We start from the raw sequence: 23,542 nt of genomic DNA, 5'->3' as shown, positions 1-23,542 counted from the left end.
TAAACAAACTGAACTTGAATGAGCAAACTTTGGACGATAGTTCTATCAACTCTGAGGATGATGAAGATGTCTAAGGGTTAACCATACCCTGGATATAAGTGCCAGTTGAACTTTGGCCCAGGGAGGCTCTCTACGATACATAAAGCATCTGAGCCGAAGATCAACTTTTATAATCTTGTGATATTCAATTATTGATGTAATGTATGTATTTTATGTCTTTTATACATAACTGTGATACCCACAGGCAAGTGCTGAACCAATTACACGCTCACGCTTTTAACATTGTGTACTATTAAAGAAGGAATTTGGGAGACTGGATCTTTTACTCCCTCCTCGTCAAATAAGGAGAGAGATGTTTGGTCCAGTAATCCCTCAGAGTGGAATTCCATAATCTAGTCACTGGTGATAATACAATGTGACTTATTTAGTCACTAGGTAGTGTAACTAATATGACTGGATTATGGAATAGCACTCTGGATAAGAATAATCAAATGTGAGACTTATTAAGTCTCAAAGGGGAGAATATGTGGAAGATTTTTATTAGTAAAGTTTCAATTAATCAAGTATATAATCAATGTGAATCTAGCCATTTTTGTTTTAAAGTTATTATTCTATTAAACTCTTACAGGCCTAAAATCTAATAGACAAGTTGCCTATGCCCTGGAATGCACAGAGATAAGCATATGGTCAGACATACCTTAAAGGCCTCCCCTCCCCTTGTGATTTATGATGGTCTAAAAGGAGACATGTCTATGTGGGACCGCCCCATGTATGATGTATATAAGGAAAAACCAAATAACGCACGGGAGAGTTCCTTGCAACGTCCTCTCGACTTTGTTTTGTTTAAAATAAAGTCTTTTCTTCGGTGAGAAACCCCTGACTGAGTGTGATTCTTCTGAGAACCGGCGAAATACACCACAAGACATTAAAGGTACTGTATGTAGGATTGACACTGAGTAATTGAACTAGATATTGTTGTCCAAATTCAAAATATTGGAGATGTTCTTTTTCCACCCTGCTCCTCAGACTTGACGCACATGCTGGTTGCCAGATTGACCACACCGACATAAAGGAGAACACTTGACAATGAATGAAATGAATTATCCTGTGTTTCCTATTAACTGGCAACCCGGTGTACCAAAATATAGTTGGGTAAACTGACAGTGGGTGGGTTTCACAAACCAAATCGGAGACCTACATTCTGACCCGGAACGCACATTTTCAAAGGAGAATAACTGACTGTAACATTGTTTTCAGATAAGCAAGTATGTTGAATTATCATGTTTCTTACATAAATATTTGCAAAATAATTTTTTTTTATAGAGTCAAAAACTTACATAACAGCACTTTAAAGCTGCCTATAAGACTTTTTTTTTCTCAGCTTGTGGTATCAAGTAACACTGATAGTAAGAAGATATTATTTGTGTTACTTCTTGTCATCTGCATCAACTATTATGTGAAACCACAATATACAGGATGTAAGATAAGCAGGCATGCGTGTTGCTCTGAATGTCCCAACTTTTTTGGAGTGTGTTGCAGCCATCAGAATCAAAATTTGCTTATATTTATGAAATACATTTAATTTGGTCAGTGCAAAATTCAGAAATGTTTTCTTTGTACTTGTAAATTAAATAAAAATGAAAGAGAATGAACAAATCACAGATTCGTGATTTTATTGCATTTTTCAAAACGTCCCAACTTTTCTGAAATTCGGGTTGTAGATGGGTCATTTGTACAGTTTGGTTAATCATTTGTACTTTCATGGGAAATATTTGGATAGGATTATTAGGTGAGCCTTATGTGTTTTCTGCTAAACAGACTTAAAAAAAAAAATGAACAGACAGGCTTAAAGTTTATATTTTTGAAAGTGATGTACATTAATAAAATTTGCTGTGAGGAATAATCTACATTATACTACAATAATGGTTAGAGAGTTGGACTCATAAACCAAATGTTGTTCGATTCTGTATTTAAATGGTACATACACATTTTTTAATGTTACAAAAAAAAAAAAAAAAAAATATATATATATATATATATATATATATATATATATATATATATATATATATGATGCAAATAGTATCTGAATATTTTTTCATGAATATTTCTTTACACTTCAAAAAAATTTGGATAACAGATAAATCGTTAGCCATATATGTGTGTGTGACAAGGCCAATACACACACACACACACACACACACACACACACACAAACACTCATGCCACTCACACACAGAGATCTGAGATTGCGCTGTGCAAAAAGTAACATTCAGAAGCTCATAAACTTGTCAGTGCGGCCATGCAACTTTTATTAATCGACACCATAGACTGTATAAAAACAAGGACATAGTGTCCTTGACATCACCCAATGGTTTCCGAAGAGTGTTTTTGAAGCCAAAAGTGAATGGAGCAGGCCATTGCCATCCTGGCAGTCTGTCACCGCACATCACTCCAGGGTAATAAAAAATGGGCAAAAATGCAGGGGCTGGTTGCTGAAGCCATGTCGACCTAGCGCGCTGGCGGTGAAAGCAGCGGCAATCCACCTGACACTGTAGTGGCCACACCCTTCATTATGCAGAACTTTAAGGCTTAATACAATTTAAACGAATGAGATATAAAATAAAAAAATCACCCCCTCACAGTAGTCATGAAGGGTAAAATTAGCTATATAGTCTGAATTTTTTTTTAAACCAGGCTGTAAACATGTTTTTTTTTTTTTTTTTTTCTGCTGTAAACCTGGATGTTTTAAAAAAAAAAAGTGAAGTGACATTCAGCCAAGTATGGTGACCCATACTCAGAATTTGTGCTCTGCATTTAACCCATCCGAAATGCTCACACACAGAGCAGTGAACACACACACACACACACTGTGAGCACACACCCGGAGCAGTGGGCAGCCATTTTATTAACATGGGGAGTCTATAGAACTGACTCCCTTTTGCAGCCAGCCTCAAGCGACCAGTCTATGAATTGCAGTTTTAGTCACTTCCTTGTTGGCTTCACGAGACACAGCGAGAGGTTGCTGCTTGATCGATACTGAATCACTACATTATATTTCTCAACATCAAGGGGGCAAAATCATTGTTTTCAGAGAGAGATGCATACAATTTACACATGTCTCTCCCTCTTTCTCAAATTGGCCATATTTGAAAAACATTTTCATCACTTGATATAAATATAAATCATTTAACATTTCTATCATAAAATGTATTATTAAAAGTCGACTGATATTAAATGATTTGCAGCTTCATCTTACGTCGCTCTCTTTAACATTAAACTGACACTTCACGCTCTGCTTCTGTGAACTGTAAACCCTTCAGTAAACAGAGCTTCTGCCATGAAGCCATCTCTCCTGCACAACAGCTCTGCATTTGTCTGAGGTAATTAATTATAACTGAAGTGGTCATAAAAGTGGTCATGCTTGGTTTTAGACACATTACCTGTGGTGTGCTTGCGGCATTCTGAAATGTTGAGATGTTTTTTACTCAATGCGGTGAGGATGCTTCCATTATTAGCGTGCATACCGGCGCCTACATTTGAAATAACGAACTTGAACATGCAAAAGATGTGATATGTGAACAGCCCCTTATAGTACAGGAGGCAGGAGCATCAGATTCTAAAGCCCCCTAAAATGCCTCATTCAAACATGCCCACACGTCTAGGTCAAAAAGCATTTTTTGATAACCAATAGTCCTACTCTGAGCTCCTCCCGAGTGGCAGAGCTCCTCACCCTATCTCTAAGAGAGCATCCAGCCACCCTGTGGAGAAAGCTCATTTCGGCCGCCTGGATCTTGTCTTTTCAGTCATGACCCACAGCTCATGACCATAGGTGAGAGTAGGAACGTAGATTGACTGGTAAATCGAAAGCTTCACCTTGCAGGTCAGCTCCTTCTTTACCACGACAGACAGGTACATCAACCGCATCAATGCAGGAGCTGCACCTATCTACTAATCAATCTCCCGCTCCATCCTTCCCTCACTCATGAACAAGACTCCAAGATACTTGAACTCCTCCAGTTGAGGCAGGAGCTCTCCACCAACTTGAAGGGGACATGTCACCCTTTTCCGGCTCAGAACCATGGCCTCGGACTTGGAGGTACTGATTCTCATCCCAGTTGCTTCACACTCAGCTGTAAACCGTCCCAGTGCATGCTGAAGTTCCTGGCCTGATGAAGCCAACATGACAACATCATCTGCAAAAAGCAGAGATGAAATCACATCCCCAAACCGGACACCCTCCGGCCCCTGGCAGCATTAGAAATCCTGTCCATAAAAGTAATGAACAGGATCGGTGATAAAGGGTCCAAAATGCACCAGGAACAAGTCTGACTTACAGCCGGCAATGCAAACTAAGCTCCTGCTCCAGTCATACAGGGACCAGACAGCCCTTAACAGAGGGCCCTGTACCCCATACTCCCGGAGCACCCCCCAATGAATGCCTTCTCCAGATCCACAAAACACATATGGATTGGTTGGGCAAACTCCCATGACCCTCCAACCCGACCGTCACGCGATGCTGCAGAGACATGTCAGCCAAGACAGCCTCACAACATGAGGTACTCAGGATCTCATCCACCCCTGGTACCTTGCCACTAAGAAGCTTCTTAACTACCACAGTGACTTCAGCTTGGGAAATGGACAAGTCCACCTCTTAGCCCTCAGCCTCTGCTTTCTCAACAGAAGGCATATCGATAGGGTTGAGGAGATCCTCTAAGTATTCCTTCCACCATCCAACTATATCCCCAGTTGAGGTCAACAGTTGCCCACCACCACTGTAAATAGTGTTGGCAGGGCACTGCTTCCCCTTCCTGAGGCGCCGTACAGTTTGAACGAATCTCTTAGAGGCCAACTGATATTTTGCCTCCACAACCACCTGAGCTTTAGCCCGCTTGGCCTTCACCTTGACAGCATCCCTTACTTCCGGTGTCCACCACCGGGTTAGGGGATTGCCGCCTCGACAGACACCAGAGGCCTTACAGCCAAAGCTCAGAGTGGCCGCATTGACAATGGAGGCGGAGAACAAGGTCCACTTGGACTCAATGTCTCCAGCCTCCATCGGAATCTGATCAATCTGACAGTGGGCTAAGCCAAACGTTCCCAACAGTCTCTCACAATATGTTTTGGTCCACTGGGTCTGTCCAGCTTCCTCCCCGCCATCGCATCCAACTCACCACCAGGTTTTGATCAGTTGACAGCTCCGCCCCTCCTCCGATCGTTGACTTCCTGCCTTGGGTGTCCTGGTGCAACGTGTACTGATGGAAACCCTTATGCTTAAATATGGTGTTAGTTATGGACAAACTGTGACTTGCACAGAAGTCCAATAACAGAACACCACTTGGATTTAGCTCGAGGGGCCATTCCTCCCAATCACACCCCTCCAGTTGTCACTGTCACTTTCCACATCAGCGTTGAAGTCCCCCAGTAGAATGAAGGAGTCCACAGTCTGAGTACTTTCCAGCACTCCTCCCAGAGACCCCAGGAAGGCAGAGTTCTCTACACTGTCATTTGGCACGTAAGCAGAGAGAGACCTATCCCCGACCCTAAGGCGCAGGAAAGCAACCCTTTCATTCACCAGGGTAAACTCCAACATATTGCGACTGAGCTAGGGGACCTATGAGCAACCCCACACCAGCCCACCTCCTCTTGCCGCAGGCAACTCCAAAGTAGTTTAGAGTCCAGCTTCTCTCAAGGGGGGTGGTGCCTTGGGATACCCTTCCGCGGGCATATAGCCCCAGACAACATAGCTCCTAGGATCATTCGGGTACTCAAAACTCAAAACTCAAAACACCACGATAAGGTTGCAAGGAGGAATTTCATTGTAAAACAAAACATGAAATTACCATTGACTACTATATTTTACAAACACATTGGTGTACCATTATCAAAGTATGTATGTACAATACCATAGAGAACATGACCTGAAAGTACTCAAACAGGTTTTGAAAGACAAAAGTTATAATGACATTTCAAATAAATGCTAATAGATTTCTATGAATTTTGCCAATTGTAAAGAGTCTGGTATTTATTAGAATCCTTGGGTCATGCTGAGAACATCGATACCAATGTTGCAACAGTCAGCCAAACTTCCTGTCTGCCATTTAGATTTTTTTTAAAAAAACTACTTTTTCTAACTCCCCCAGACCGCTGGATTTTCACCAAAATAAAATCTTATCATCTTCAGACCATGTTGACAAAAAGTTATGGATTTTGTGTTGCTGGACAAAACTGTTTTCACAAATCATTGCAAGTAATTTAGGTATGATGATCTCTGCAATGCTTTGGAATATTGACACCAAACTGTGTGTGTGCCATTGTAAGCTTACACGGAACACACCACATCAATTTGACATCAGCGCCATCTATTGGTCAAACGTGATAAGTTAATAAGTCATGTTACTGGAGGTTGTATTTATGATTTTCAGCCGTTTTAAACAAACAAATTATCCTAAAACTTCTTGAATTACTAATTTCTGCAGTTGCAATAAATTACATTCTTATAGTGTGAGTCTATTGGTGTGGTTTATCACTAGTGTTTCTGATCAGATTTTATTTTTAACAGCTATATGTATTACAGGATGCTACCTTCAAAAGCATGATGTGATTCAAAAAAGGTTTGTAGCCTGTATGCAGGATGCAGTTCTCCACTCTGATGTGGAATCTCATATCTGTTGAAAGAGTGTATTGAAAAAACTTTATTTATTGAGTTATGATATTCATTTATGAAAATGATACACTGTATGGTTGCACCACAGTCCTTTTGTCAGTCAGACATGGCTTTAACATTGTTGAGTTAATGCCAGTTTAGACTAAACAAAACTCTTACCCATCCCAGCAATGTGCAGCAGTCAAGACAAACTCATCAGAGATTAGGAATCCACCGCAGTCGTGTTGACCAGAAATCTGAATAGAAACCATATAAGGTCTGGAGTGAGGTTTTGCTTACCTGCTGTTCACTATACCCACATGAGCTGAAAGAGATAGCACTGTTAGTTGTCTTGTTCATCAGATATATCAATATGCAATTTAGTCAATCAGTCTCACCAGTGAAGGTCAGGTGTGGCAGCAGAGAGGCCAGCAGGAGCAGAGAAATGATGGTCATCATGAAGACAATCAATGTGTTCTCACTGATTAAAACACTGCATAAAAATACTTTAAAGGGGGTGGAGACATTTATCTGACCAAATGTCTGCATGACATGGAAATGGCTCCAAATGACTGTTTAACCTCTTATCAACTCTGAATAGTTTATAGAAATTTAGATAAATCAAAAGCATTTTATTCATTTATTTTTTATTGTTTATTTTATACAAATTGTTTCTTGTTTTCCTTTGAAAAAAAATCAATGTTACAGTGTGGCACTTACAATGAAAGTGAATGTGCCAATTTTTGTAGGGTTTAGAAGCAAAAATCTGAAGCTCATAATTTTGTATAAAGCAACTGCTTTACCTATTATGTTACAACTTGTGTACCATTTGAGCCATGAAGTGAACTATTTTTGCAGTCGTTTACGGCGTTGTCGCACATTAGAAAGTTGTATATACATATAATAGGTTAGTAGGTTTTATTTATTTTATTTTATTTTGTTTTTTTCAAGTAAAAAAGTGTCAGCATACATTGTTCACATCTTGTAGTAATACTAGTAAAACAGTGAGTGTATTAACATTCATAGATTGGCCCCATTCACTTTCATTGTAATTGTACACTGAGTACATTTCACTGTATCTGTCAGAGTCTTTCTTTTGTTTCCCCCCGTCATCAAGTCCTGTATATATGTGTTCCCTGTTCCAATTTTCTTAGTCGGCTGTTGTAAACGTCTTCCTTGAGTTCCTGTGTTTTCCACCTCTCCTTGCCCCTCTCCCCGTGAAGTGTATTACAGTATCATAGATTTTTATTTTATTACGAAATGAAGGGACAAGTGAAAATTATTTTTCATGGTATTCAACAATAACAAGTGCTATCAAGAAAACTTCACTTGTATTGAATATCAGATATTTAGATCAGTTCGCATTATGTAGTAAAAAGTAAAACATTCTAGAAATTATTAATTCTTAAAATGCTGTAAAATTCACAATTATATTTTATTTTCTATTTAATTATTTTTACTCAAAACATATTTAATTGCTTTACAATTCTGTCACAATTAAAGATGTGTTGTGTTGCAAAAGCAGAGCTCTTTCACAACGTTTTAGTTGTAAGGTGTAGTAACATTTCATAGAAATAATTTCTAAAACCACATCTGAGCTGATGGAGCAAAGACACTGAAGGCCCAAAGTTTGTCTTTCTAGAAGTTTCCACTACTGTATGTATGATGTAAATGGCTTGCAGCTTGAAGCCACCAAATACATGTTCCTCTTTCTCTTGACTCTTATGGTGACTGGAAAAGGATATGTTTTGTTTGCTTCACTTCTGTTTACATGCAGCTGAAACATATCGTAAGAATGTGTTAATGAGATGCGGCCTCAAGATCCAATGCTGAGGGAACAACATCTTTTTCTTTACACTTGACTTCTTATGTTGAGCAAATAACATCATGGCCATGAGTTTATGCATAAACAAATCTGAATCTCCACAGCCACCTGTTACGGCTGCTGGTATATGAATGAAGGCGCACAAAGGAGAAGATATACTAAAGGGTACTTTTAATAATCGCAGGAGAATAAGGGCACATTCAACATAATACAATACATAAGCGTAGGAAACAACGATCACGGACGATGAGGAACTAAAAAGACAGAGTATTTAAACACAAGGGAAGTACTGTGATGAGGTGAATGGAGAAAGGTGTGGATTAATCAATTAACCAAACACGAACAGGAAAATGACCAAATAAGGAAACAGAAAGTCAATGAGTGCAACACAACCTGTAATCATTAACATTTCATTTTGAAGTAAGACTGACAAACATAGTACCAGCATAAGACCTTGAGGCCAAAACTATATCACATGGCTTAAGGATGTTGTTACCTCGATAAAATCTGGTGGCCACTACCTAATATTCCCTGATAGCACATGTATATCACGGAGAAGTCTATTAACTACAGGGTTTAAAATAAAGGGCAGTTCCATGAGGTACTTGGTACTTAGAAGATCCTGTAGAAACCCATATCATCCTGCTAGGCTTTTGAAGACATCAAAGGTCTTCCAGGGATCCCATCATAAAGGAAAGATTTTCAGTTACCTAAAATACATTTTGAATTCCTTGAGCACAAAATTAGATATTTGAGGGAACTGTAAAAGGATTCTTAGAAGTTCTCCAAAAGATGCTCTCTTTTCATTTTTACATTGTAGGTCCAACAAAGAATCCTCATATCAAGACTCTTGTGGCTGTTTAAAACTCTTGAGTTGAGCTAAGCACGTTTGTTTGTTTTTTTGGAGATTTAAAAAAGTTATTGATGTTGCATTATACTGTAGTTTCTTCAGATTAGCATATTAGTTTCTGAACATAGATCTATAAGAACCAGAGAATAAATATTCTTTGTGCAATCAGCATCTGACTACAAAAAAAAAAAAAAAAAAAAAAAGAGAAAATTTTGGCCTTCAATTTTGCATGATTTTCGTTCATCTATTTAACGTTTTTTAAAGACACTAAGGGTGAAGCCAGTGTACTGTACAATAAACAGTTATAGATCCAGAGTCTCTAGGTAAGAGATCTATTCAGCTTTAAAAGAGACAAATGTGAGAGAATCAGAGTATCTAGCTAAGGAGTAAAATCTTAGCACAGTATGTTGTTGAGATCTCTTTTAAAGCTTTAATGGAGACCAGTGTGAGATTGTTAGAGTTTTTGTCTCAGGAGACAAGTTTGAGAAGCAGGAGACTCGAGCAAATGTCTCCTTTCGATATTAAAACTAACCTCCATTTTTTTCTAACAGAAATATTTAAGATGTTAAAGAGAACTCACTTGTGATTTTTCTTTCCTATGGGATTAGCCGTGTCTGATTGGACATAAACATTGTGCTGACCCCTATAATGAGACTAAAGATAGACAGAATATCACTGTTCAAATATGTACAGAAGTGTGCACAAATCTAAAACATGTTAGATTTTTTATTTATATATTTTGCATTAGTCTGCCAATAGAAATATATAAATATATATATATTACATGTCCAAAATTAAATGTTGCCATTATTATTATTATTATTATTATTATTATTATTATTATTATTATTATTATTATTATTATTATTCCTTTATTTATCCAGGAAAAATACCTGCGAAGCCAAAAAAAATAAAAAAATAAAATCTATACACATTTGTGAAAAATGCATTAAATGCATTAAAGCATTAAAGGAGTGGTTAGATCTCTTAAGCTTTATTTACATTTCATTTAGTGACACTAAAAAAGAGTAACAGACAGGTTTGTTGTGTTTTGTCTGATAAGTGTGTAACATCTGTTGGCATTGGACAGTGCTTGTTTTAATCAACTGAACATGATGGATGTTGGTTTGCACCAAACCGTTTGTCAGGTCTTGAAATGTCTGAGAAGAGACGTCCTGTACTTGGCTGGATCTCGGTATTGGTCTACGTCCTAACTCACACTTTTTAGTTTACTTTACTTAAAGGGATAGCTGACCCAAAAATGTAAATTTGATATTTATCTGCTTGCCCACAGGGCATCAAAGATGTAGGTTACTTTATTTCTTCAGTAGAACACAAACAGACATTTTTAAAACAAATTGTTGCAGTTTATCAGTCTTATAATGTAAGTGGATGGAAATCACGGCTAAAACATAAACTAAAACAAACAAAAACACACACACACACACAAAATAATAATAAACCCTGTGTCTCATGACGATACTTTGATGTGTAAAGACACAAAATGATCAAACTAAACAATGACTGAATTGTCTGAACTGTATGAGCCTCTCCTCAAAACACAGCCTGCTCGTGAGGTCTCCTTTTTCATTTTTGGGTGAACTATCCCTTTATTGAACATAAATCTGTTGATTTTAATCGTAATAATAGTCTGTACTGTTTGTCTACTATGCTTTTGTTATGCAGAAAACTGACCCCTAAAAGGTTCTATATAGAACCCTTTTCAAATAACAATAAGCATATCACATCAAGTTGTTGTGTGATCATTTAAGACACTTTTATTAGCATTTACAATGACAAGCAATATATAACACAACATTCACAGTGCAAAAGTTACAGGGATTAACATGTATCCATTTTTCTTTGCCTATTCTTACTTTTTATTATTTTTACGTCTCTAGAATAGCACTCTCCATTTTAGAAATAATATTTTTCAACCCCTTCACCTTATCACCCATCTGACATGTCAGTTACAAATTATGTTGATTGCTAGAAACCACAAAAAAAGAAAAAAAGATTAAATTGAAAGTTATCTTGCAAAAAGAATTAAAATAATAAATACATAAATGCATAAGTAAAATGAGTATGTTAAAAGGTTCCCTGATAACACTCACTCTTAGTGCACTAGGAAGACTCGAAAGATATATCTTACCAAAGTTGTTTATTTTCCTAAGTGTGTTCCCTGAAGTGTCCCTTAGGAAGTTTCTAAACATGCTGCCTCTTACGTTCTACATTACAAAGGCGCTGTCCAAAATGAAGGTGCTGAATTAGTTGGCATCGATTGCTCAGGAATTGATTTTCCACTTCACACGAAGGTGCACTACGGTGTTATGAAAGAAAACACGTTTTATGCAAATGAAACATTCCTCAAATTAATTAATTTAACATAGTTTATGTTATCAGTAAAATATAGACTATAAATTAAATTATCAAATGGTCAGTAATATGTTCACACGATCTGTTGTGACGGTTAGACGTACCGGTTATCCCTCACTAATCATCCACCCTCCTTATTCCGTTGTGCCACTTGTGCCACTTCTTGACATGGGTTTAACGACTTCTAAAAATTATGTAATAAACTTTTATATTCATGGCAAGGTACTTTACAATCAGAATTGATTGGCAAGCAGCTGTAGTTAGCCTACTTCTGTTTAATGTGGTATTGATTGTAATTGGTTAACGTTTTAAATAAAAAGCAACCTATCTACAATGAACAGAGAGAGAGAGAGAGTTAGATACATAATAAGGTGGGGAAGCAACGTAAAACAAAAAAAAGGGCACCAAGCTTCTCGTTAGAGGAACTTGAATTTTTGTTGGACCTTGCCACCAGGTCGGAGTTTTTGAGATCACACCCCTATGGTCCACTATAACCTATGTTAACCTAATGTTTATGGCCACGTATCATTTCGCGATATGTACACCTGATCAATCACTGATGGATTGGCGATAGGGATAAGTGCGCCATCCACCAGGACCAAGTCTCTGGGGATGCCAACAATGGCATGACAGCCCTGCTGCACCTCCTGGATCTCCTGATGTGTTGCTGGCAGCCAGACGTAATCCCCGGCATGGCGCTGAAGGGCATTGGCAGTGTGGACGCAGCTCCACACCGAGGTCTTGCTTAGGTCGTAGCCCTCTCTCACGACCTCGATGAAGCTCTCTGTAGCAAAAAACCTTAGTGCTGCAAGCAGCTGGACTTCAGGGCTTAAAGCAAAATGACTCCGCGTTAGCCTGGCAAGCGCAGGTGTGAGAAGGTCCAGCATCTCCATAATGAGTTGTTTTGTGAGGCAAAATCTTTTTTAATATAGCCACGTCAGGCAAAATGTCAAAAGGGCTTAAGTTTTGCCGAATAAAAAATTTGACATGGACTAAACGGCTCTGCGTCCGGCTCCGTCTTTGATTCAATTAAGGACACGTTGGATTGCTGACAAAGTTGGTCGCTTATTGGACACCACCATGCTTACGCATTTATAGATCTTAGCCATTTAGATCTTAGCCGTTAATAGAGAGGTTAAGGAATAGGTTAAGAACTACTTAGCGATACGAACGTTTTGGGGAACCGGGCCCAGGTCATTACCCTTTACCTTAAATAAATGTCAAGTTTTTACTCCATGTATACTGCAACTTTTGCCATTTCTGTAACCCATAAGAGATTGTGAACCACATGTTTCTGAAAAGGGAGCTTAAAGACTAACTAGTATTATCATATTTACATTTAATTAAATTTTAATTTTACATTCAGATAAGCATTTAAACAATGAAAAGAGGGCCCATTACAATTTTAGCACTGGGAAGGCCAAAATAGTGCTGACTGAAATGAACTAAGTGATGGCTTTAGGATGCTCCATAGTATTGAATAAAAAGTAGACAGCAAACAGATACAGATACAGAAGTCAGGGAAACATTCATTAGACTTATGGAGAATACAGTACAACAGGGAAAAGAAAGGAATCTCTCACAATTAATGTTGTTATGTTTGGTTTTAAAAGGGTCTCTGTTATTGCTGCATTTTGAGGGTGTTAGCATTGTGATGGAGAGCAGAGCCTGTGGTTTGGTTGAAGATTGGTCTAGAAACGTTAAGACTGTTCAGTGCTTTATTGCAGTAATTGCAGTTATTGATACCGTGGTGATCTCTCTGGTTATGTTAGCACATGCATGTGAGCAGGATAACTGTAGCACTTACTCAACTGGAGAAACACTTACTTTGTTCTGTTAATGCTATCAGTTTGCTTGGTTTTAACACATAAATCAGCTTGCATCATCAGATTGATACATAGCTGAAGAAAATGTTACATTAGTTAGCTCAACTGAAATTAGTTTTTTGGAATAGACACCCGGTATATTTAACTTAACATGAATTTGTTAAAACTAAAAAAGTGTTTTTATTTTACTTTTACTGGGAAACATTTTTTTTTTCTTTAAGAAAGGTCAACTAATTAGCTTCCTCCTTTATTTTATTGTAATTTATTTTAATTATGAATGTGTTACAAATGTTGTTAGATTTTATGTGACAAATCAAATCCTAGAGGCTTTTCCAGGCTTCTTGTTATTTTATTTTGTTTTATTTTTGGTTTTCCCATGTAATATTGTTAATTATCTGTGGTGACAATGAGGACACTATGACCGATTGATGCGATATGTTTATTGAAAGAAGGTTAATGGAAGAATTCAAGAAAAAAAAAACATTTCTTCTTTTTTTGTTTTGAAGTTATTTAACTTTTTTAATGTTTTGGTAGATCCATGGAAGATATGCTGCAATCTTAGTATACACATTAGGACGCTCAGCTGAATTACAGAGTTTAGAGTCACCAAAAGATGTGACACCAACTGCAGTGTCTCCACAAACCAAAGGACCTCCTGAATCTCCCTGTTAAGAAACACAGATCAGCACATCACTAGGAAAATCAGTTCATACATTATCATAAAGTCTGTGAATTTTTTAATGGAAATGTATTTATTAATTTTTGTACATACTTTGCAGGATCCGCCACCGCCATATGCACAGACCATCTGTAAGGCCGAGTAGATGGGTCCCCATTTACTTTGACACTCTTCGTGATTTAGTGCAGTCACGTTTACCTCCATTAGACGATCGCTCCCTAAGCCAGTAGTCCACAGTCTTCCCCAGCCCGCAACACTACAGGGAGTATCCACACTGACGTCTTTGCTGTCCTTTGGCAATGGTATCAGTCCAACATTTTTGTTTAGTCTGACTTTTCTTTGTAGCTGCAATTCAAAAGCACAACCATTAGTAATAAACATAATCTTTTTTAAGGCTGATTTTATTGCTGTACTTGTGGTTAGGACAGAAGCCCCAAAGGCCAAAGTGAATTAAAAAAAAAAATGTTCCTCTTAAAGTATATTTCTTGCACATTAGATTTTTGACTGTTTTATATAACAACCTCAAACAAATTATGTTGTTTTTTTTTTTCTAAGGTTTTGGACATGCAGGGAAAATACTCAAAGTTATTTTCAATAGGTTAGAAAGTAAGTCCCTTCTATTTTTTAACAAGAAATTTCAAAAGAAAGTCATACAGAATGTTATTCAAAATCTGTTTCCTGACCAGATATTGTCTGAACAAGTAATATGAGCACAGTTGGTTACCATCAAAAGCATGATGTCATTCTGCAAAGTACAGATTAAGTAGTCTGGATGCGGGATGTAGTTCTTTACACTGATGCGGTTCAAACTCATACTATTTCTTAAGTCATGAGCACCAACAACAACCGTCAAAGTCATATGTCTGTTGAAAGAATGTATTGTAAACATTTATTTATGAAGTCATGATGCTCATTTATGACATATAAGACATTGTATCGTTGGACTACAAATGTTGTCCGTCAAACTTGATTTTAACTTAATGTTTCAGTTCAAAGTAATCAGAACTTTTACCTGTTCCAACAATGTGCAGCAGTCAAGACCCACTGATTAGAAATGAGGGATCCGCCACAGATGTGATGTCCAAAAAATTGAATAGAAACCATGTAAGGTCTGGAGTGGGGTTTTGCTTCCCTGCCATTCACTATTCCCACATCCACATCAGCTGGGAACAAGAGAGTGCTATTTAGTTCTAATTTTGCGCAGATTAATCAATTCAGTACTTTGGTCAGTCTCACCAGTGAAGGTCAGGTGTGGCAGCAGAGAGGCCAGCAGGAGCAGAGAGATGATGGTCATCATGAAGACAATCAGTGAGCTCTCACTGACAAAACACTGTATAAATATAGTTTGAAGGAGGCGGAGACATTGAGCTGCCAGACCTAAAAAAAAAACTTGTGGCATGAGTAAGCATTGTTCTTGTCAATCCTTGTGGCCTCAAATTTGAGAAATAGGATTTAAGAATTAAGCATGTACTACGAGCATGAAAAAAATAACTAATTTGCTTTGTACCTTAAAACTCAAAGATAAAATAGAAGGCGATGAGATAATGTGAAGTTCATCAAAATTGGCTTTTAATAAGACCTAAACATGTAACAATTTATTCATGTATAAATTGTATTCACAAATTGACTTGAAAGATTTCAAAAGATTTGCAGCTCTCAAAAAGACATTATGAAGGCAGGAGATGAGCCACTCTTCTAATATTTATTTATTTACTCACATATTTAAAAATGGCCACTCTAAATTGCAATCCTGGGTTTTCTTGCTTCACGTTTCACTCTTTTCACAATTTGCATGGAGTTAACAATTAGTTCTGGTTTAATAAGCTGGCATTTCAAACTGAACATTCCTTAACCCCAGGTTAACATTCTTATTTTCATATTTGGGGCATTAGTGTCTTTGATTGGTTGAAGGCAGCACACGACCTGTATACATATTGGCTTTACCATTGCACATACTCATATTATTAAATTTGCTTGACAAAGCCACGTGACATACGTGACATGATTCATCATTTAACCCAGCCAAAGTGCACCGACCCAGCAGTGAACACACACCTGGAGCTGTGGGCAGCCATTTATGCTGCTGGGGGTTCAGTGTCTTGTTTAAGGGCACCTCAGTCCTGGTATTGCCGACTTAAGACTCAAACCCACAACCTTAGGGTTAGGAGTCAAACTCTCTAACCATTAGGCCGCGACTTCCCCTTAATTTAATTTTATTATTATTAGTGGTGCTTGCCAAAGGCTAATGTGGCTTGAAAAAGCCAATTTACTGAAATCTGATTTAAACTTCTTCTACTGAGACCTAATTTTAAAATGTTTTTTTAAAGCTACAACCACCAGACTCGGGCCAAAACTTCAGACTGGTCTGACTTGGGTTGCTATATCTTTTCTATCTGATCCGGCTTATGGTTTTCGTAAACCAGACTATTTAGACCACCTAAAATCTCATAGACTTTCATTGAAGAGGGGTGAAAACTTTTATACAATAAGACTTATGGTGTATTTAAGCTGTCTACTTCCATAGCAAAACTTCAAAACTCCCTACTGAAAATACAGCTAAAACCAGCCTAAGCTGATTAGTTGCTTTGGCTGGTCTCCCAAACTGGTTTTAAAGTGGTTTTGGCCACTGTTTTAGCATGTAATGTTGTTTTTAGCATTTTTATTTATTTTTTTATTTATATATATATATATATATATATATATATATATATATATATATATATATATATATATATATATATTATTTTATTTTTTTACTGAATCAACTGGTTTTAGATGGTTTAAGATGGATAAACACAGAAAAATGCTAACAACATTCTACTAACATGTTAATCATGTTAGCAATATGCTAGTGACATGATAATTACTTGAAAATCTTGCTAATGACATGCCAGTCACTTGGTAGTCATGCTAGGAACATGGTAGTCACTTGCTAATCATGCTGAAAACATGCTAGTGTCAAAGTAGTCATTTGCTAATAATGTTAGCAAAATGCAAGAAACTTGTTAACGACATGCGAGTGACTTGTTAATCATGTTAATTACATGTTAGCTGCTTGCTTATAAGGCTAACAACATGTTAGTCACTTGTCAGTCATGTTAGCTACTTGCTAATCATGTTGGATATGTCCTAACAATATTCTAGTCACTTGCTAATAATGTTAACAACATGCTTGAAACATGTAAACAGCATGTTAGTTACTTGCTAATCATGCTAATAAAATGTCAGTCACTTGTTAATCATTTTAACAACATACTAGTCACTTGTTAATCATGCTGGAAACATGTTAGCGAAAAGCCAGTAACTTGCTAATCATGCTAATGACATGCTAGTCATGCTAACAACATGCTAGTCACTTGCTAATGTTAATAACATGCTCGAAACGAATTAACAACATGTTAGTAACTGGCTTATCATGTTAACGACATCTTAGTGACTTGTTAGTCATGCTATCAACATGCTAGTCACATGCTAACTATGCTAGCAAAATGCTAATCACTTGTTAATCATGCTAGGAACATGCTATTACTTAATCATGCTGGACACATGCTAGTGACATGATAGTCACTTGCTAATAATGTTATCAACATGCAAGAAACTTTTTCATGGCATGATATTGGTTTGCTAATCATGCTAATAACATTCTAGTGACCTGCAAGCAGAGGTGGAAAGTCCAGTGGTATGAAAGTAAAAGTACTGCCATATGTTTATTCCACCCATAAACTTAGCAAGCTCATTTCACCAGAGGTGCAACCAAGTCATTCCTTTCAAGTCACAAGCAAGTCTCAAGTCAAATCCCAAGTACTCAAAGAGTTAAAGTTAATGAGACAATTAAGTGACTAATTAAAGACCATTGGATATTAGTGATGAACATCTGCTATTAACAATAGTGTTAGGCGATATATTCATTTTTCAAATCATCATATCGTTAGACCGTGAGATCGCGATACACAAAATTATCATGCATGGGTGGAGCAAGAGAGAGACTCTCTGTACTTGTCATAGCATAACTATTTGGTGTTTTAAACCATGCAGGTGCTTGAGAGAGAGCCTATGGAATCAATAATCAGAAAAAAATATACTTTCAAACATAGTGATAAACTAATATTGCATGTCCTGTGACATATTTGTCGCATCTGCATATAAATGTTCTGCAAAATCAGTCAACAGTGAAAATCAATAGTAGATTTAAAGTCAAACAGTTTAACACTAATATTGGTTCATATATTTGGAGTAAAGTTCAATTGAACTAATGCATCAATGCACTGCCACAGAAGCAAAAATTAGATGCATTCTAACATATCTATGACATTAACCCCTTACCAGTCACCCCCCATTTTTTGGCATGGGAGACAGAAATTATATACCCAAAATAAAAATGTTTCTGCTCATGATTCTTTCTGACTAGATTCATAATCAACATTTGTTCACAAAGCTGTCACTTCAAAGTTTACTGTTCAGGATCACTCAGACTTTTATGATAATAGAGATAAAGAAGCTCAAACATAAAAACTAGAATAAAAATATTAAAAACATATTTTTTAAATGTATAAAAAAATTTTAGTGTAGCTAAAGCCACAAATCTACCAAAGCTTCATATGAACATTTCATAATCTAATCTGTAAAACTGTGAATTTTTACTATTTGCCAAAGTGATGGCATCCACTATCATATGTTGCATCATCCTGGGGGCTGATGGAAAGTCATGGCCTAATGGTTAGAGAGTCGGTCTGTAGTTCCACAGAGAAAGCAGATCATTCTTCAGAGGAATTGGCCAGGGAGGGGCTTTCGAGAGGGGAGTATGAGTTCTGGGAACCAGGTACTGTTGGGTCAATCTGAAGCCATTAACAAGACCTGCTCCTTGTCCTCTCTGATCTTGCACAGTGTCTGTGTAAGCAGGCTCACTTGGGGAATTTTATTAATTAATTATTTGCACTTTCCCTCTGACCAGCTGTGTGCCAGTGAGTCCGTGCCGAGCTTTGCCTCGGTTAGGGAGTAGAACCACTGGAAGTAAGTGGTTTCTGGAGATGCAAACAGGTTTACCTGAGCAACTCCAAACCATCCCCAGATCATTTGAATCACCTGGGGGTGGAGTATCCACTCTCCTGGAAGTGCTGCTCGAGACAGCTCATCAGTAGCCTGATGGAACACTCCTGGGATGTGGATGGCAGAAGGGAGCTCAGATGCTTCTGACTCCACAAGAGGAGGTGGCGAACGAATTGCGGAATGCAACGGGAGCATAAACCGCCTTGCCAGTTGATATACTCAAAGGTCATATATGAGGTAATTGATATGTCATTGCAGTTGTGCACCCATCCAAATACCTGACACTGCATTCCTGTTGTACGTGGCAACTCACTCGGTGGCCGAGGCATCTGTGAATACCACAGCATGCCTGTATACTTTTGTCAGGGGTACTCCTGCCCAAAGATTTTAGGGATCTGACCACGTGCTTAAAGTTCTGTAGCAGGCCGGTGTAATCTGAACCCGGTGACCACTTGACCATGGATCCAGTGCTGAAGTGGTCCCATATGGAGCAGACCGAGTGGAATGGCCCCTGGAGCCTCTGAAATAATGGGTGTGAATTGCCTCGAGACATGAAAGTATGCTTCCTTCAGGTCGATCACTGCAAACCAATCTTGGGAACAGATGCACTCGAAAATGCATTTCTGCATCAACATCTTGAACAGCAGCTTCTGAAGCGCATGGATCAGAACTCACAGATCTAAGATCAGTCGTATCCCACTGTTTTTCATGGGCACAATGAAGTGAGGGCTGTAAAACCCCAACCTTATATCGGCTGGAGGCAGCAACGGGGGGCACCCACGGTGATAAGCAGGCTGAGGGGCTGCAGGTGCGGTGAAAGCAGCAGGTTTCCTCTTGCATAGGATGTGTTTGAATGCCCCAGTCTACTTCTGTGCCACCGAGAACTGCTTGGCAAATCTCTCGACAGCAGGAAAAAGTCTGGGTGTGACATGGGAGGGTTCAGGAACTGCATCTAATCATGCTCCTTCATGTTGGCCAGACACAGCAGATGGCGTTCCTGGACCACTAGCATGGACATTGCATGATCTAGAGACTGTACAGTCATCTTCGTCATTCAAAGCATGATGTCCGTCACAGTACACAGTTCACGTAGAATCGTTGGGTAGGTCTCTCATGGCTTTGGCCTGATGTTATTGAAGTAGTCTCACATAGCCAGACCTCCAGACTGAAGGTTTGTAATTCATGGCAGCTTTCATTGGCCAAGGCCTGCCCTTGAGGCTGTTTGATCGACATGTCAAACAACGAATCACAGTTCATTTTGTTTATTGTCATGTTTCGAGGCGTGGAAATGTCACCACAATAACAGACCACTCTGTAAAACTCTTGGACATATTTTAAATATTCTATGCCGCAAACTTTATATTTAAATATTTCACATACTTTTGAAAATCCAGCGTTTAGTTGATCCTTTTGAGTGCTTGTCATCACAGATGTAAACACGACGGCTTTGTTCTTTTGTGAGGGTGTTTGGCACCACGGTATCCCTGTTTCCAGGAGGATGTTAATACCTATAATACAAATACCTACAGGCCCGTTAGGGGAGAAATGGGTCAGCCCGCAAAGTGGAAGTGGCTGTTGGACACCGAGGGAATGCCTGTGTACCCCAAAGCGGTTCCACCAATGAGGATGATGACATCAGAGGAACTACAAGGTGGAGGATTCCACACAAGCATGACATTCTCGGTGGCCTGGGAAAGCATAGCCATCATCTCTGGGTTTGTCTCGGACAATGCTGTCACACCTGAAGGGGGCAATGCTGCCAGGTCATCATCCCCGATAAGAGAAAGCTCGCCCTCTGATGCAGCAATTGAAATCTGGTCTCGAGGGGGTGAACCGAAGGAAACGGCCAGCTCCCTGCACAGTGTAGAGGGAACCATTAGTTTCAAGCCTTCCCCAGCCTGCAACGTAGCAGACAGAATGCACTTAAATCTCTTCTTTCATTAGTATGGATATCCAGTTGACTTTATTATTTTGTGTGACTATTACAAAATATAACAGAAATATGTAATAGTACTGAACAGCAGGTTTGCTAACTATTTATTTGATCAGAGCATATATGCAACTTATTTTTAGGTAATTTCCCTTCACTTGAGATTTAAGTAGGCCTTTGTTGGTTGGCAAAGCTTTAGAAATGCAAACATCTGTATAAATCCTTTATATTCTAAATGTATTTATACAAACTGTCAAACTAAATAATCTTCACAATTATTTAGCTGATTCTAAATAATTTTTTTACAAATTTTAATGATATTAAAAGTTAGTTTGCTCTGAGAAATTTCAACATCGCTAGGGTGGATGTGGTTGGATAGTAAGAGTCATGCAACTAGAACTGCAGCTGAGCTCATAATCTCCTGCCACAACTCTCTGCCCAGGGGTAAAAACAGTAAATAAAATCTAAAATGCTCACCTGTGATCAAAGCAAGAGTTTTTTTTTTTAATTTGCTGAAGAAAATTAACATACCTCAATGATTATATTAAAAACAACATGTCTGGCAGAAAATCTATATCAGAATTCCAAACTAACACATGTGGTAAGCACATGATGTCTACAGGAAAAAGATTTTTATCAGCTTTCTAGCAGAACTTTTTTTGTAGAATATGCTAAAATGAGTAAACGATAAAATGAGCTCAGCAAGAAATATTCTGTGATCCTAGTGATGTGTAAAATAGCAACTTTCCCACCAATTGCAATCCTCACTGCAAACTGCAAAAAAAATGTGTTTTGTTCTTATTTCCTACAAACATTTATTTATTTAATGAGTTTTTGCATTTGTTTATAGTGTATACAGACCTAAATGGTTCTTTGTGGTTGGTACATTTATTCATTTATTTTTCAAAAATAAATTAAAAAATTGTTAATGTGAAATACTGTTACAATTTAAAATAGGTTTTGTATTTTTTATATAATTGTATTTTTTTTATGTAATGTACTCTTGTGGTGCAAGGCTGATTACAGCTATGTAATTTTGCATTTATTTTCAGTAGCATTCTGTAAATCTTTATAATGACTGTGTTCAAATACCAAACAATCTGTCTGGAGTTTCATATCTGGTTTAAAATACCATTTCTGATTAAAAAAAAATAAAATCTCTAGACAGTATATCATTGGATGTTATGTTTATTAAAATAAGATTTTGGGGGTAATCGATTACGAAATAAAATCACCCCATTTCATCTGCAAGAATGAATTGACATTTCCAATTATGCTTTTTATCCATTGAAGATATGCTGAAATCTTAGTAAACACTTCAGGCAGCTCTGGTGGATAACAGAGATCAGGGTCACCAAAAGATGTGAAACCAACTTTATTGTCTCCAAAAAAGAAAGGACCTCCTGAATCTCCCTGTTAGGAATCAGATCAATACGTCAGTCACATGCTGTCATCATTTTTTAATTTTTCTGAAACCAGTTCACGCATTAATATTTGTTGAATGTTATTTTTATACGTCACAGCTTCCTCCATCTCCAAAAGCCAAGGTGAATTAAAAATGTTTTAATGTGCCTCTTAAAGTATATTTCCTGCACTTTTGATTTTTGATGGTTTTAAATAACAACCACAATAACTTTCCCAATTATGTTTTTTGATATTTTCTGAGGTTTTGGATATTTTTTTGTTGCTACAATGAGCAAAAACTTCAATAAATAATGTAGGAAATAGACTCAAAGAGGCACTTGTTATTTACCATTGGTCCGAAAGTAATTGTGTTGTATTGTATTGTATTGTATTGTATTTTTAGCAAGACATTTCAAAAAGACATACAGAATGTAATTAAAATCTGTTTCCTGACCAGATATTGTTTGAACAAGTAATATGATCACAATTGGTTACCATCAAAAGCATTATGTCATTCTAAATAGGACATTCATCACCCTGATGCGATCCAAAATCTAACTATTGCTTAAGTCAGGAGCACCAACAAAAACCGTCAGAATGTTATATCGTCATATAGAGAATCAAGTCATGATTCTCATGTATGACATATGAGATACTGTATTGTTGCAGTGCATGTGTAATGTCTAAAAAAATAATAATAATAATAATTGGTTTGTGTTGCCAAAGCAGAGCAGTTTCACAATGTTTAAGTTGTTAGGTGTAGTAAAATAGCAATTCATATAAATTCTTCTAAAACCAAATCTGAGCTGTTGGCCACAACTGTCTTGTGAAACTGAAGGTCCTATGTTTGTAGTCTTGCTAGAAGTTTCCACCATGTATGATGTAACTGGCTTGCAGCTTGAAGCCACAAAAAACATGTTCCTCATTCTCTTGAATGTTATGGTGACTGGGAAAGTATGT

The 23,542-nt window shown here is 37.6% G+C and overlaps 1 protein-coding gene across 1 annotated transcript; it reads right to left on the bottom strand.

Annotated features, from left to right (window-relative positions):
• Positions 1 to 13,948: 13,948 nt before the first annotated feature.
• Positions 13,949 to 15,530, bottom strand: LOC113074672 (cathepsin G-like). Its single transcript, XM_026247540.1, has 5 exons — positions 15,439 to 15,530; positions 15,215 to 15,365; positions 14,927 to 15,065; positions 14,296 to 14,547; positions 13,949 to 14,188 (listed from the first exon to the last, which is right to left on the bottom strand). The coding sequence occupies exons 1-5, from the start codon at positions 15,497 to 15,499 to the stop codon at positions 14,030 to 14,032; spliced, it is 762 nt and encodes a 253-aa protein (XP_026103325.1). The 5' UTR covers positions 15,500 to 15,530; the 3' UTR covers positions 13,949 to 14,029.
• Positions 15,531 to 23,542: the final 8,012 nt, after the last annotated feature.

This window comes from Carassius auratus, unplaced genomic scaffold, assembly GCF_003368295.1.
Source record: "Carassius auratus strain Wakin unplaced genomic scaffold, ASM336829v1 scaf_tig00015343, whole genome shotgun sequence".
Lineage (NCBI taxonomy): Eukaryota > Metazoa > Chordata > Actinopteri > Cypriniformes > Cyprinidae > Carassius > Carassius auratus.
The sequence above is the reverse complement of the archived record's forward strand: the minus strand, read 5'-3'. Positions and strand labels throughout refer to the sequence as shown.

Coding starts and splice junctions, on each gene's coding strand:
- LOC113074672 (XM_026247540.1), bottom strand. CDS start 15,499: ATGATGACCATCATCTCTCTGCTCCTGCTGGCCTCTCTGCTGCCACAC. Junction 15,366..15,438: donor GCCACACCTGACCTTCACTG/GTGAGACTGACC, acceptor TCTTGTTCCCAG/CTGATGTGGATGTGGGAATA. Junction 14,189..14,295: donor GCGGTGGCGGATCCTGCAAA/GTATGTACAAAA, acceptor GTTTCTTAACAG/GGAGATTCAGGAGGTCCTTT.